At 37.6% G+C, this 17,005-nt stretch overlaps 1 protein-coding gene across 1 annotated transcript in view; it reads left to right on the forward strand.

Moving 5' to 3' along the window:
- Window positions 1-17,005, forward strand: part of LOC140139768 (uncharacterized) — a 156,165-nt gene that overhangs the window by 100,525 nt on the left and 38,635 nt on the right. Inside the window, 6 exon segments of the mRNA XM_072161475.1 lie at window positions 529-1,451; window positions 2,514-2,717; window positions 2,937-3,077; window positions 4,287-4,503; window positions 4,929-5,191; window positions 5,884-6,087. Coding sequence (XP_072017576.1) covers window positions 529-1,451; window positions 2,514-2,717; window positions 2,937-3,077; window positions 4,287-4,503; window positions 4,929-5,191; window positions 5,884-6,087 — 1,952 coding nt within the window.

Raw genomic sequence — 17,005 nt, forward strand, 5'->3', positions numbered from 1 at the left:
TTACATTATCAATTAGACCAATCAGCAACATCATTAGAATAATTTCACCACCCAATAAAAAATTGGGTGAACTATTTTCAAAGCTCTATTCTGATTGGTGATTCCAATGAAGATATCATGTAATTGGCCTATCAGAGGCAATGTTAGATTGGTATGTAGTGCTCAGGGGGTTAATATTGTAATATACTTCAAAAATTAATGCTGTATGTGGAATGAGTGATTATTATATTTTTCCACAATCACTTGATAACAATGGATTACATAGTAAGCCATAATCTTTCGATCATGACGTACTGAAAACAAATATGAAACAGACATAACAGCAAATGTTTTATGTTCTTTCTAGCATGCCATTCAACATACATTCACTTTGCAGTTTCCAAAATGTTTAGCAAATTCCAGTTCTGGATTAAAGAATTATTGTTCAAGTAAATTACATGTAGTTGAACCAAAACAATTAACTTAATTCAAAGTAATGTAATTAACAGGACATGGTCTTAATTTGTATTTGTTTGATTTTGTTTTCAGATTTGAAGGAAATCTGTGTCAAACAAACATAAACGAATGTTCATCAAACCCTTGCTCAAGAGGCGGTATCTGTATGGATGATATCAACAGTTTCATCTGTCAATGCCCTGTCGCATGGACTGGCCCAACCTGTAATATTGAAGTCAATGAATGTGATTCATCGCCTTGCTTGAATGGCGGGACTTGTACTGATGCACTTGGGGCATACACATGTGCATGCATAGAAGGGTTTGTCGGTGTTCATTGCGAGTTTAATCGTGATGAATGCTCGAGTAATCCGTGTCAAAATGGCGCTATGTGTGTAGACAATGTGAATGGATATACGTGTGGGTGTTTACCAGGCTATAATGGGCTGCATTGTGAGAGCCAAATTAACGAGTGTTTGTCGTCCCCGTGTTTAAACGGGGCTCCATGCGTTGATTTAGTCAATGCTTTCCAATGCGCTTGTCCCACTGGATTCACAGGAACCAGATGTGAATTGGAAACCAACGAGTGCACATCGCTGCCTTGCCTCAACGGGGGCGTCTGTCAAGACGGATTCAACGCGTATACCTGTACATGTCAACCCGGTTTTCAGGGACCAAGATGTGAAACTAACATCAATGATTGTGCACAACATGATTGTCAAAATGGTGCACGATGCGTGGATGGTGTTAATTCTTACACATGCGCTTGTGTGCCTGGATGGGAAGGACAGTTTTGTTCTGTGAACATCAACGAGTGTGCATCAAATCCATGTTTCAATGGAGGGCGCTGTGTGGATTTGGTGAACTCGTACAGCTGTGAGTGTCCTATTAATTACCAAGGAGCATATTGTGAGAGGGATGTTAATGAATGTCTGGCCAATCCCAGTCCATGCCATCAGACACACACTGCATTCTGTAATAATACAGTGGGCAGCTTCAGTTGCGTATGCCGACAAGGTAAGACAAGTAATTAAAATATTAAAATATTTCAAATATATAAAATAAATCAATTTTGGATTTATGTAGCGCACTTTTCCAGAGGTTTCAAAGCGCTGTAATTTTGCTGCCACTGGTGAATCATCAGAATCAGATCGCATCAACTAGGCCGGTTGTTGCAGAACCCAGCGCAAACCTTTCCGCACTTAGATTGCAACATCAAATTATCTGTACAGCTCCCCAAATTCCATTGGATGAAAGAAGTTATTGATAACCAAACAACTATTCACCTATTTTGAAAGCAGGAGGAAACCACATATCCCGGAGAAAACCTGCCAGAGCGAGCATGGATCGGTATAAACCAAGTGCACATATAGTCCTTTGGCATGGCCGGGACTTGGGGCTCCCGATGCAACAACCACTGTGCCAACTTGCTCCCCCAGATATCAGATAACTATACATTGTACAGGTCCTTTGATTATTCATTTCACAATTTCTGAATAACAAAGATTTTTCAAACATAACCAAATCATGTCATTAATACTAATTGTTCTGTGATTTTTTATTTTTTCCTGTGTTATGTGTAATGCCTAAATCATAATCACGCTGTGAACATGTTGTAATAATCGTTTTTCTACTTTCTCTCATTTTACTACTGCGATAATTTGACATTTAACAATAATGAACAGATATTGAAACGGTTTTGAGATATGGCCACCAACATTTGCCCTCTAATGTTGGTTTAAAGTAAAAACTTATTAAAAAAATTTTCAAGGTAAATTTGTGAAAATTTTCAGTACAAATTCAGTGACAAAACTGTTCTTATCAACTTATCCTCTTATTCCAGGGGTTGATTTAGCCACTGGGCCTGGCCAGTAGTTTTCTGGTCGGGCCAGGAAATTTTCCATGGATGGCCCAGTGAGTCAGTTGGGATTTTGGCATAATTATGAATTTATGACATGTTACAATATTAGAAACACAATGAAGTAGAATCTGGTCCAGTAGATTTGCCCTGGGGCCAGCTGGAAACCTTCCTTATTGCTCCTTATGTTTACCCCTGAACATACCCTTTTGTACTTTCAGGTTATTTTGGTAATCTCTGTGAAGAAGATGCAGATGAGTGTCTTTCAAACCCCTGCTTCTTTGGTGGTACATGTGAGGATCTTGACATGGGTTATAGATGCCATTGTCAGGAGGGGTTCCTGGGAGACAGGTGTGAGGCTGTTATTAGAGGATGTAATTATAATCCATGTGGAACAAATTCTGTGTGTGTGGAGAACCCTATAGGTATGTATTACGGTGCTACTTTTTTGGTACTTGTCAGGATCTTGACATGGGTTATAGATGTCTTTGTCAGGAGAGTCTATCACATGGTAGAAGATAGTAAAAACAAAAATTAACGTTCTCATTATTATGTGCCATTCAATAAAAACTGTCTTGCCAGCAATCAAAATCAAATTATTCTTGCAGTACCTTAATTAATGACATACTCATTGACTTTTTCAGGTGGTTTTACCTGCTACTGTGAGCCTGGGTACCATGGTGATGTTTGTCAATTTGAGGTGAATGAATGCGGCTCTAACCCCTGCGGCAATGGTGCCACATGCAATGATTATATTAACAAGTATAACTGTACCTGTTTAGAAGGTGAGACATCAACCAACCAATCAATCACATATGTGACATGGCATATCGAAAAGAGACACTTTTGGGCAGGTTATCAATTTTGAGTGTTTTACATATTCTAAATAGAGATATTTTGCTCCACAACGGCATTTTCCCCAATAAAATTGGACATTCCTAAACGAAGATATTAAGTTCGTAAGTTATGGTATTATAAAATTGGAAATTGAGATATTGGCCTTTAAAAATGTTATTGACAATTATGTACATGCATTATGTACATTGAAAAATGTCTGAAAAAATACAAGATAATATTTTAAACATGCAACAAACCCAATTTGTGAAAAATCACCCCCGGGCAGATTTTTTGTTATTTCTCCATTTACGATCCTGCCCAAAAGTCTCTCCTTTCGATATACCACGTCACATATAGTCAATTGCACACATTTAAAAAACCAGTTGGTGATAACTTCATTCCCACAACACCTGTCAAAACTACAATATGCTCTTGATCAATAAATCACATCAAATATTGTGGTTTTATACACATTGGTACAGGGTTTCTCAATAGATGTGCCAAAATCTGGGCTGTCAACTACCGATATTTGGCCCTTGACCAACTCTAAAATGCCCATATCATACGTCGCAAGGAGCATATCGTGTTTTATGATGTTACTTCTGTTGCTTATCAGAAAAGTGGTTGCCGATATCTGATCACAATAAGTCACCAGCATGCCCTAATGTCAAATGAAGGCAACTTTGTCACTAAGACAGATCGTCAGTAGCGACTGTGCAAACGCTACACCAGTAGCGTTTGATCATTATTGATTTTTGAATTGCACTCTGCAATTGCTAGTATGATATGCCTTAAAATACAGGAAAACTTGAGAAACTGGGGTGTATTTTGCCCTCAAGCATGTATATTTGGTTTATTCCAGTTAAAATCCATACATCCCCTATGGAAGACATAATCTTAATCCCCAACACAGGGGGTGTAGATTTCAATTGGAGTCACCATTTAGTAACTCCATTTGAAATTCACACTCCTGTGTGGGAGATTAAGCTCATGTCTTCGATAGGGGGTGTATGGATTTCAATTGGAACAGCCCTAGCTAGTAACTTGTTCAACATGGTCTTCTCCGGTACTTATCACTATGCCTAAAGGTCTATGCATTGAAGTTAGTACCATCCAGGCATTAAACAGTTCCTTTATAATTTGTTACATTTGTCTAGGTTTCGCCGGGAAAAACTGTGAAATTGACATCAACGAGTGCGAAAGTAATCCATGCCAGAATGGCGCCCTCTGTATTCAGCCTGAACCCAACCAGTATGAATGTACATGCCAGCCTGGATTCAATGGCACCCACTGTGAGAGCAACATTAATGAGTGTGCCCTGTATATGCCATGTCGTAGTTACCAAGTTTGTGTGGACTTGATTAATGGATTCAGGTAAGGCAAAAATCAAGTTTTTATAAATAAAAATGTCTATTTCCTCAGATCTTATGTAGCTACCTTAACATGATTTTTGTACAATTTTACAGCAAAAGGAACAATACAAAAGTGGTGCTAGAAGCTATGGATAAAACTCACAAGGGATTGATGAGTCACAACCCTGTAAAGTATATCCTTGTAGTGTTGTAAAGTCTTACAGCTGCGATTAATGTGATATTTTTAGTGAGTTCCACAAGGTTCAATCCTTGGTCCATTTAATCTGTTTTTCAGTGACATAACACAATTGTTTCAGATGTGGGTGCACTACCAGCTCCCTTTCCCATATTACAATATGTGGAATTGCTCAAAGATCAAATCTTGGTCCAAGTTTGCATTTAATTATAATCAGAGTCTTGTTTACATATACAATTTTGTCATTTCAGTTGTGAGTGTCCAGCTGGCCTAGAAGGCCCATCATGTGAGCAGCCAGTAGACAGTTGCCTCAGCAATCCATGTGCCAATGGGGGTACCTGTCTTGACGGACTCTTCCGGTATGACTGCGTCTGCCGGACCGGTTATGCCGGTATCAACTGTGAGGTGGATATTGATGTATGTGAGCCCCCACCATGCTTCCACGGTGGCACCTGTAGCCGTGTGCCATCAAATGGGAATCCATTTACATGTCAATGTGCTGATGGGTTTACAGGTAACTATAAGCAATTGTATAGTGGTAATTTTTGTGAGGGTTTTATTTTTGCGAATTTCGCGATTAGAGCTCCAACCGTGAAAATAACACCTCACAAATATATGCAATAATGTCGGGAATAATGTATTACATGTATTATAGGGGAAGACTGGCCAATCGCGAAAATAACATTTGCGAAATTGTGTCTCTCACTACAAATCGCGAAAATAACTGTGTGCGAAAATTACCACTTATTCGGTACTTACTGGATTATTTTTTCTTAGAAATCTGCTGTCCAAGAGGGTGGGCTTCCAAGGATTATCATAATTATACCATTTTACAAAGCTTGCAGATATTAGAATATTGGTTTTGTGCTATTATTAGGTTTGAGATTTTTAAATCTAATCTTTAAAGAGCCATTAAATTAGAGTATTAGGTATTTATATCTTCACTGAGGATTAGAAAAAGTTTGAATCTAACATTAAAGTATAATATACAGGTACTTTGTTAGATCTGCCTATGTAAGACATGACCTTAATCTTCCACACCAAGTGTGAATTTCAAATCAGATTACCTGAAGGGGTGACTCCATTTGAAATCCATGCTCCCTCTGTGGGATATTAAGGTCAGGTTTTTCATAGGTGGTGTATGGATTTCAAATAGAATAGCCCATTTACAATCTTATCCTATTTGTTTCCTATTTTTAATCCCAGGTTTGCAATGTGAGGGTGATTATTATGACTGTCGTTCAAACCCATGCTTAAATGAAGGCACTTGTGTAGAATACACAGACGGAACAAACGGTTATAGATGCGAGTGTACTACAGAGTGGGTCGGACCACAGTGCGATGTATTCAAACATGGCTGCTTGTCAAATCCATGTGTCAATGGAGCTACATGTGTTGAGGATGGACTAGGTAAGTTAACTCCCAGGGGCATAACCAGGGGGGACAAAGGAGGCATGTGCACCTAGGTGCTGATGTTTGGGTGCCAAAATGGGGCTGGTATAAAATAACAGTAAAATAACTTAACAAACTCTCTGTACTTATGATTGCATGGTAACTACTAGCATTGAAAAGTTTTCACAAAACACGCTATGAATGCATTAACACTAGTGGGGAACACACAGCCTCGCTACGGCCCTGTAGAGTCCATCTGTATTACCAGAGCTGTGGGTTATTTGAAAGACCTGTAACCTGAGTGACTAGTATGATGCTTGTACCCTGGATCATATTTTTATGATCCATATTGATTTAAAGCAATACTGCATGTGGGTTTCCTTATTGCCTTAATTCACACACACAAAAAATGCTTTCAAATTGTTTTAGAATCATACTGTATTTAAATTGCCTTCGATTACATGTAGAGTCCACAAATCACTTAATGTTCTTTTAAACTTTTTTGCAATTGCTAGTAGAATTTGTTTTCAGAAATGAATAAACATTAAAGACTTTTATGCTGGATTCTTTACAATAATAATAATATTTATTTAAATTATTTGCAAAGTACAGAAATAACAAACAGCAAATGTTTACACATCTAATTAATTACAAAAGGAAGTAATTCAGGATGTGTGATTGAGCTTTAAGCCCAAACATATAAATGCCCACTCATCCTGCACATATCTAAATAAATAGTTAAGAAAAATATAAATTCAGGTCAAAATACATGAAACACCACAGTAATCATTTAAGCTTGTTTAAGTAAACAGATCTGCATTCAGACTTAAATTCAACCAGGTTATATGGAAGGGAAGTAAACATAAGCATGCATTATAGTCGGAGGAAGCTTTGGCAGTTTGGTGCAACAACCTATAATCATTCAGAATTCTTTTATGAACCACTGACACATTCTAAATCTCATTGACTATTTTAAATACAAGAGCCAATCTTTGACACTTGAAGCGTAATCAAATTCAGATCCACAGGCCTGTCGAAATTTGAAAGACGATCCGTCAATCCTCATAATCAACTTCAGGAAAATTGTTGTAAAACTCTCTTTGAGAGTTCCTGTCTGACTTGTCGTAGATTTTTTTTTATACAAAAGCTTTTTTATTTCAAATATGATGGGTAGATGACATGGGTAGTCATAACACATAAAGGTATTTTTCAATCACAGCACTGTGTTATGGATTCCAAATGGTAAGAGTTGTTGGCATTTGGTAGGAAATTAGTCAATATTTCCAGTCTATTGAAGTCAATGTTTAGCATATATCAATGATTTGAAGTCAAATCAGGATTTTGAAGTAAAATGTAACTAGACATACTTAGGCTTCCCAAAACACTTTATGTACAGGGCATAAGGATTGAATGTAAATAAGAGAAATGTGATCTATTACCTCATGAAATATGGATGACTCAATCTGTGCAACTTTGTGGGCTCTTTATGAGAAGTATTACTAGTAATTGAATGTTCAAACATAGCTGTCAACCTTTTGGAATTGCTTGGAGTGAGATACTGTCGAACAGTGGCGTACTGGGACTGAATTATTGTTTGCCAACTACAATTATTGCTTGTTTTTTACCCATGATTATTTGAGCCAAGGTACTCGGGAATCTAATAAAGGGGGTGGTAGGGACATCAATTTATTATGACAATATGTGAGATTTTATTCCCTTGGCATGAGAAAGTGCCCGAATGCATGAGTCTCACACTCAATGCATGAGAGTTGACAGTCCTGATTTAAAATCAATAAAAATCAAATCAAATCAACACATTTTGTCAGTTCCTTCCCGTTTATGCTTTTTGACACATGAGCGGGAGAGGTTTCAAAGACTTAACACTTGATGATAGCAATATCATAATATATGTCTCACACATGCAAAACGTTTGCAAAAACACCTGAATCATTGTCTTAAGATTTCATTGGCATTATAGTACATAGAAATTGTTTGAAGTATACTGTGGTGGGATTTAGGGATGAATATAAATCATTCCTTATGCGACAGGTGGATTGGTGAATGTTGTCTTTAATACTGTGCATGCTGGCCATCATAGACTTCAACATAAAAAAGTACAAGTTTTTAAGATATTTTCTCAAAATATCAAGAGTTATCTCACGAACCTCTAACCCAATACTAGGCTTGTTTGTACTCATTTTAATGTATTTTTCATGCTGATTCCGAATATGGTCATATGAATGTGCAATTCTGAAATATTTTAACTTTTAAAGAAAATTTGGAACTTGTTGTCTGCAGTTGACATCCGTGTGAACAGGGTTAACTACCTCCACCAATAGGGCTATGCCATTTGAAATCTGCTTTACATGTACCTCTGTGAAAGATTTAAGACAAGTCTTCCACAGAAGGAGTATAGTTTTCAAAATGGAATTGGCAGCTAGGGTTAAATATTTTGAAATCCATACTCCCCCTGTATAAGAAGGTAACCTACATCTGCCACAACTGGAGCAAGTATTTCAAATTGAAGTTCCCAATTTTTTTAAAACCCAGACTCCCTGTGTGGAAGACTTTAGCGAAATCTTCCACAGAGGGAGTGCGGATTTCAGATGAGAATAGCCCATATGCTGTGCCACATCAAAAGGGATGTAGTTGTCACTGCAACATAAGCGCCCTTTGTTTTCAGTTGGCCACAAGGCTTGCTACCAAATCTATGTAAACTCCTCTGGGCTTAGACAGAAAAGTGATGATGACATAGTATTACATGTAACAGTTTAGGGTTTGGATGTGTATTCTGAGTGTCTGATGTGCATTTGAAAGCTTGCTCCTGGCGATCTTGTAGATGGACTCCCATTGCTCTCCATACTATCCAGCATACAATATTGATGTTAGGACTAGTTAGTCCTGTATCTGCTACATGGATCAAATACATGTTGTTTTAAATGACATGTAAGAGTTCAGACCAATAAGCTCTGTAACATGCATGAGAGCACTTACGGCTGATTCGCTGGGTTTTTGCTGGAATTAAGAATACTGAGAACCAGCAAGTAAAGCATGAAGTAGGATTTTGTGATGCTCATAAATCATGGTGGTGAGGACATGAAGTTGTTGATTTTATTGGCCTATAAATGTGAAACCTTTGAAACATGATGGAAGGATTTGTGCTTGAATGGGCTATTCCAGTTGAAATCCATACACCCCTTATGGAAGACATGACCTTAATCTCCCACACAGGGGGTGTATATTTTAAACGGAATCACCCATTCAGGTAACCCTATTTATAATCCACACTCCCTATGTGGGAGATGATGGTCATGTCTAGCATAGAGGGTATGATTTCAACTGGAATAGCCTGGTGGTGTCTTGCTGAGTGGTATGGAACACTACCTGACAGTTTTGCTGTTTAGTTATTGAAGAGATCTTTCCACAGTGTTTTACATTTTGTTACAAATTGATTTGTCAGTTGGTAATTACTTTGCCTGCTCTGTATCACTCCATTCAGGTGTAAATATTAAAGCTGTTGAACTTGTATGATTTAAGTGTGGATAGAATGATAATTCGATTGTGACAGGCTTGAGTTGCAGTAGTAGGAAATTAGTAAGGATTCTAATTGATATCAGATATTTTGATTTTGAATAGCATTATTATGAATATGTGATATCTTTAGGCTTGTAAAGAAGGTGATGTTTAAAGGGTACATACTATAAAAAAGGAGATGAATCTGTGTTCACATGCTGGAGTGCCCATCTCTCTTTTGAAGTAACTTGGGTCAGACTCCTGCATGTGATGTTGCTACGGGGGATTGCTACACCTCCACAGTGAATCTGTTACCATCCAAGCATTGAATTAAGTCATGCTCTCCATTTGTACAACTGGGTAGGGATAGGCAGTAGGGGTGAAGAGCCTTGCCGAAGTGCACAACACATTGACACCACTGGGGTTCGAACTCATGACCTCAAGCAACCCCGCCATTATGAATCGGAATTGCGCCACAGTGCCACACCATATACATACAGAAAGAAGTGAACTTAGCCATCAGGGACTGATTGTCAATATTAGTACATAGATTTCTTGGTAACTATTGCTTTGAATTTGATTATTCAGGATTTGAAATGTCCTTGGGCAATGGGCATGTAACTTTTCCTCACTCAATAACAAGTTGTCATCAAATTAGAAAGAGTCCCAAGCTACCTATACTATACTATTCAGTTCATTACACGCAGGTGTAATGGGGATGCTGTTAATGGTACCGGTAGGACATGAAAGTGCCAAGAGATCCATGTTACCTATTATATATAGTTTAGAATTGTTCCTCCTAGGCCAGAAGATGACAGGTATAGGTTGTATTACTTCAGTCCCATTAAAGAACCCAAGATGATGTTGTTTGGCTATCTGCAATCGTCCACGTTGTTTCTTCACGCCGGCTCTACATCCACGATGGGTAGATGGTTTCCGATTTATGTTCAGAGTCTTTATGGTATTCCAAACAGAAACAGGAAGGGAAAGGTTCTGATGGTTCATGTCCAGTAGTTGCTCATTGGTATAACATATCTTACTGGGATCATATGGGGGAGCAGTGTCTCTATGTTTGCTAGGATTTACTGAGATTTCATTTGTTGGGCCAGGGTTCGGGTTAATATCGCCTGAGCGAAGCAGTTCGGCTTGAAACGTTGATGATGAGTTACTGTACAAGGGGATCCTACGTGCAAGGTATCGGCAATGCACAAGTCCATATCTCCCCATTGCAAGGTGTTGATGAGGATTCAATAGAACAAATATAACCATCCTGGTCACTCATGCATGGGCCTAGGCCCAACAACCAAATGAGGCAAGCAGATAGAATCAATGATACCATTTTGCAGCACTATTGTGGTGAAACTATCATTGATCCAATAGTCCATTTAAGCTGTGTAATTATCAATAGGATGATGATGGTAGCTGGTGATGTAATCCACTATAATCCATTGTAATCCACTGTCCATACTTGTTGAGTATAGTGAACAAGAGTGTAGTGAACAAGATTGGCCTTCATTGATCACATTAGAGACACAGTGAATCATACAGACAGGCAATTTTGTGATAAAGTTCTGTGCGCTTCTGCGGGAGTTCTATCAATTGGGAATTTTGACATATGATATCCTCTATGTAAGATAAAATATTTAAAAAATCAAATGTAGTTATTACTTATTAGTGGCAACCAGCTCTGATAGGTTGACGATAATGCTTCTGTCAACAGGCGAATGAAGCAAAAATATGTATTGTTTTAATTTCCTGTTTATAATGAACTGAAATTTGGAGCTAAATATATTTAGTGCTAGTGGTGATAGGTGATGTGACTCAGGTGAAGGGGTGACCCAGTTTTCTCTGAAGTTTACATGGATTCTGGAGTACCTGCCCGGGGTGGGCACTCAACATTAGAAGTGACGGGTATGTGCTTACCGGCGGTGTGAAGTAGGGGCCTATCGGGTACAAAACATTGTTTTACAAAAGGGCGGTCATTGGGTACAAACAAAATGAAAAAGGGGGTCATTGGGTATAACATTTCAAAGAAGGGGTCATTGGATAGAAAATTTTGAAAAAATGGAGCAAAATTCTATTTCTTGTTCCAAATTTTCAATACAAATTTGCTAAAATAAGAGAATTTGAAAGTTTCCGCATTATTTTGTGGCATTTTGATGATACAATTCGAGAAGGGGGTCATTGGGTAGCCGCGACCAAAAAAAGGGGGGTTATTGGGTAGCCGCACCTATGAAAAAGGGGGGGGTCATTGGGTACTACCGCAAAAATAACAATGCACTTGATCAATGTAAGGAGGCTTAGAATCACGAATTTAAAAACAAAAACGTCCACTTTTAAAGTGAGATTTGCTCAAATGAAAAGAAAGCCAATATTTGTCTTCTGTTTTTCTTTATATTTCTCAAGCTTACTTTGTCTATTTCTTAGAACTTGCAGGGGCGGCTTAGGTATATTTTGCTGGAACAAGGTCACAATGTTACACTGTACTTTTCGTATTGAGTTCAGTGAAAGTGAAATCTATACCCTATGGAAGATATGACCTTAATCTCCCATACAAGGGGTGTAGATTTCAAATTGAGTCACCCATTCAGGTAACCCCATTTGAAATTCACACTCCCTGTGTGGGAGATTAAGGTCATGTTTTCAATAGGGGGTGTATAGATTTCAGCTGGAATATCTGAATTTTCTTAGGGAAAACATGACTGATGTAATAGATGCTTTCAGCATGGTTTGTATATACTGCCTGCAAATGTTTCATATATCTTGTAAGAAAGAGGTAACCTCATTATGTCATGTCAATGTTGTCAGTAGTTTCAATGATTATATTATGTGTTTCAAGGGTTATTTCAGATATCAGCCAAAGCCTATTTTCTGCTGTCACATCACATTATGTCAGGCTGTTTCCTGAAAAAATAAAGATGTAGGAAAGAAACATATAAAGGGGGAACAATATTATAAGCAAGGAAAAATTACTGAAATAATGCAAAGAAGGAAGGAAAGGGGAAAATGAAAGGAGGTAGGAATAAGGAATGAAGGAAGATATGAAAAGGAAAATTAGGAAGGAAAGAAAAGGAGAATTAGGAAGGAAAGTAAGGAAGGGGAATTAGAAATAGGAAAGGAAAGAAAAGGGAGAACGGAAGTAGAGGAAGGAATGAAGGAAGAAATATAAGCAAGGATACATATGGAATGGTGGTAAAATTAGCTTATAGATAAACACCATTCAAAGTTATTCTCTATCCGAAGTTGTCAGGTGCTAAAGGCATGAGAAATTTTGAGTGTTTAGAATTAATGTTTTGATTAATCTGCATACATGAATAATGAATGACCTCATTTGCATATTTAGACACTGCATACGATATGTTACCAATAAGTTGCACTGCACTGGATTCCAGGTCTTAGCTAGCATTTGACAAGTGCCCATCATTTTTACCAAAACTGCCTGTCCAGAATTTGACCCTGAAAACAAAAACCAGACCTCTGCCCCTTCTGGGGGCCCAGTCAGTTCAAATAGTTATTGCTATAGCCAAGGAGGTTAGAATTAATTCCACTTTTGTCCCATATTTCACCAGTTTAGTTTCAATAGGCCTATGTTAAAATTTTCCCGCACATTTGTACCATAAGGTTCACTGTACCGTGTACCGGTTAAAAAAATCCACCCTCCATGTCAAAAAGAAATCTACGCCACTGCTTAAGTGTGTGCATAAGAAAGAATAAAGTGCAGAAAAAGGAAAAGAAAGGAATGAATAAAGAAAATAATAATTATTATTATAGAATCTAAGCATATAACAGCACTAGGCAGCTATTTAATAATGCCAAAACCTTAATATGTTAAGTAATTAAAACACCCAGTCAGATATATTTCACACCTGCCAAACACAAGTCACCCAATTTCGATAACTGGACGTTGAATGTACACTCTCATGAATATTGATTGGCAACATTTTCCAATATGTCAGCGCCAAATCGGACACAATAGAACAATAGACCCTTCAGTGTGTTGGCTATTATAGCCTTGATTTGTTTGCCTGTACTTGTTTTGGTTCACAGTTCTTATTCAAGCATTATGTTTAGAATGACGGGTAGACAGGTGGCTAGTTAACACCCTGACTGGATCCAAATTTAAATTCAATCATAGGTCTACACCCGGAGTCTACCATTTCATTATGAGCTTCCTGAAGATGTTGAATCCTTTATTTATGACGAGCAGACTTTTCTGAATAGCGTAAATCACATCCCATTCCTACAATTTCCTGTTTGTCTGCATCCAAAATTGTTCTTATAATTTCAGATAGTTTTAGTTTCTGATCAGTATTTTAAAATAGGTATAGATGTGTTTTTAGATATGAGGTGCAGAAAACAAACAAACAAACATGGTGGTCTTTAAACATGTTGTCATTTACAATCTGAGTAAAGTTAACCCTGTGAGAATTGCTACCTTAACGGCAATTATAATTGGTTAATAAAGTGATTCATTCAATTAAATTGTATAGCTTCTAGATAATTAAGCTCAATCCTCGTCAAGTGCCATTCTTACCATGTTACTGATTGGCTGCACAAATCATAATAGGCTTCTTGTAACCAATCATCAGGTAGTGTTCATGGGGTTAAGACTTTTCATCCCTCCCTTACCAAACATGAATGCCTATTGGGCATTCTGTAGCTATTCGCCAAGCCCTCGAGTGCTAAGGATAGCGGTACTAGGTGGTCACTAGCACTCAGCAGCTAATGAATGCCTATAGAGCTGGTTCACAGGCATTCTGAATGCCTCACAAGAATGCTACCGAATGCCTATTTACTCATTAAGCCCTCATTAAAGCTCAATCTATTAACTTAGGCATTCGTAACTTAGGCATTCCTAGTGGTTCTAGGATTAGGCGGTTTGCTATAGGCACTCAATGGCATTCGGATAAGTCATAGGCATTCCACTGAAAAAATTTCTAAGTATTAGGCATTCGGTTAAAAAATTTGTAAAGTAATAGGCATTCCACTGAAAAATTTCTAAGTATTAGGCATTCGGTTTAAAAATTTCTAAGTAATAGGCATTCGGTTTAAAAATTTCTAAGTAATAGGCATTCCATTCAATTAGGCATTCTGCTAATAGCCTTGACTAGCATTCCTTAGTGGTTGACCCAAGGGTCAAACAGGTGCATGATGGGAATATATTTCTAACTGCCATTTTGAACTGGTGTGAATGCAGAGATGATGGAATCTTTATCCTTTCATGTTCCCAGCTTTATTATAGGCCGTATTTGTCCACTTTTTACATTTGGGATGTTACATGACAATGCATATTATGTGGACAACATCATACATGTATATATGTGATCCATGTAGTTATCTTTGTGTGCAATAATATGCCACAATGATGGATGGTGTATATAGGTAAGCTTAAATATGACTAGATGTAATGTAGGCAGTTTCTTGAAATATGAAATGGTCTGGTGCTAGGAAGGAGGAGCTAGTTAGTATATTGGGGCATTATTATTGATAATAATAATAGTGTACATTTATACCACACACAAATACACTAAAAAGCACTCATATGGCGCAAGAAGAGCTCAAGCAGAGCAATGAAACCTCAATGAAACCAATTAAACAACAACAAATTATATCATTATGTAGCTATAATTATTTTGTGTACATATTTATAAAACACACTGATCCCAGTGGGCGCACCTAACATTGAAATCACGTTGAAATATCGATGTCGACTGGTTGAAATCAGGTTGTATTTGCAAATGAACTTCAACCTGATTTCAACCTCCTTAATTTTGCATTGAAAGTTGGTTGAAATTAGGTTGAAATTTCAATGTGGTATCAATTAACGTTGAAATTTCAACATGATATCAACTAACCATTAGGTTGAAATCAGGTTAGGTTGAAACTTCGATGTTGTTTCAACGTTAAAACGTCAAAATCCTAACCTGTGCCCACTGGGATATGTTACTCAATTTATCATTATGAATTTGATGCAATTTAGTGGCTCTTGCTGATGCACATGGCTATATACTTGCTGATATATTCAAGTTCAATTTGTGCATATTCTTAATCCTTACTCTCCTAGAATTCCTATAGCAAGCCCTATAAGATAGGGGTTTAAGTGCTATTTTTGAAGGAAAAATGTGGGAAATCATATGGAAAAGTATTATCATGAGCCTCATTTGATCTGAAAAAGCATCTCTGCTCGACAAAGACAGAGGACAGATGCTGTACTGAACTAAAATGCCTCTGCGTCGGTCACAATGGATACAAAATGGAGTATATTCTGGGCTTACCATGTTTGATTTTCTGCAGTGCATTCTATTTCTCACTCTCGTAGAATTGCTTAGCCAAAATAGCTATATAATTATATGTTTCGATTGCCTCACCTGTAGGTGGTTGGAATACCTACATGTATATGCAGTTGGAATACCTATAGGTGGTTGGAATGCCTATAGGCGGTTGGAATGCTTCCTAGGCGATTGGAAATTTCTTTGGCGGTTGGAGTGCTTCATAAGCGGTTGGAATGCCACTAAGTGGTTCGAGGGCCTAGCTCATTTACATATTTCGCCTCTGAGGAGGGCTTATGAACCACTTAAGAACCGCTTACGAACCACTTATAGCGGTTGAGGGCTAATTAAGTGGTTCGAGTGCTAACCTGTAGGCGGTTGGAATGTTGGAAGTATTAGGCATTCGGTTAAAAAATTTGTAAAGTAATAGGCATTCCACTGAAAAATTTCTAAGTATTAGGCATTCGGTTTAAAAATTTCTAAGTAATAGGCATTCGGTTTAAAAATTTCTAAGTAATAGGCATTCCATTCAATTAGGCATTCTGCTAATAGCCTTGACTAGCATTCCTTAGTGGTTGACCCAAGGGTCAAACAGGTGCATGATGGGAATATATTTCTAACTGCCATTTTGAACTGGTGTGAATGCAGAGATGATGGAATCTTTATCCTTTCATGTTCCCAGCTTTATTATAGGCCGATTTGTCCACTTTTTACATTTGGGATGTTACATGACAATGCATATTATGTGGACAACATCATACATGTATATATGTGATCCATGTAGTTATCTTTGTGTGCAATAATATGCCACAATGATGGATGGTGTATATAGGTAAGCTTAAATATGACTAGATGTAATGTAGGCAGTTTCTTGAAATATGAAATGGTCTGGTGCTAGGAAGGAGGAGCTAGTTAGTATATTGGGGCATTATTATTGATAATAATAATAGTGTACATTTATACCACACACAAATACACTAAAAAGCACTCATATGGCGCAAGAAGAGCTCAAGCAGAGCAATGAAACCTCAATGAAACCAATTAAACAACAACAAATTATATCATTATGTAGCTATAATTATTTTGTGTACATATTTATAAAACACACTGATCCCAGTGGGCGCACCTAACATTGAAATCACGTTGAAATATCG

The sequence above is a fragment of the Amphiura filiformis genome, chromosome 18 (assembly GCF_039555335.1).
Source record: "Amphiura filiformis chromosome 18, Afil_fr2py, whole genome shotgun sequence".
NCBI lineage: Eukaryota > Metazoa > Echinodermata > Ophiuroidea > Amphilepidida > Amphiuridae > Amphiura > Amphiura filiformis.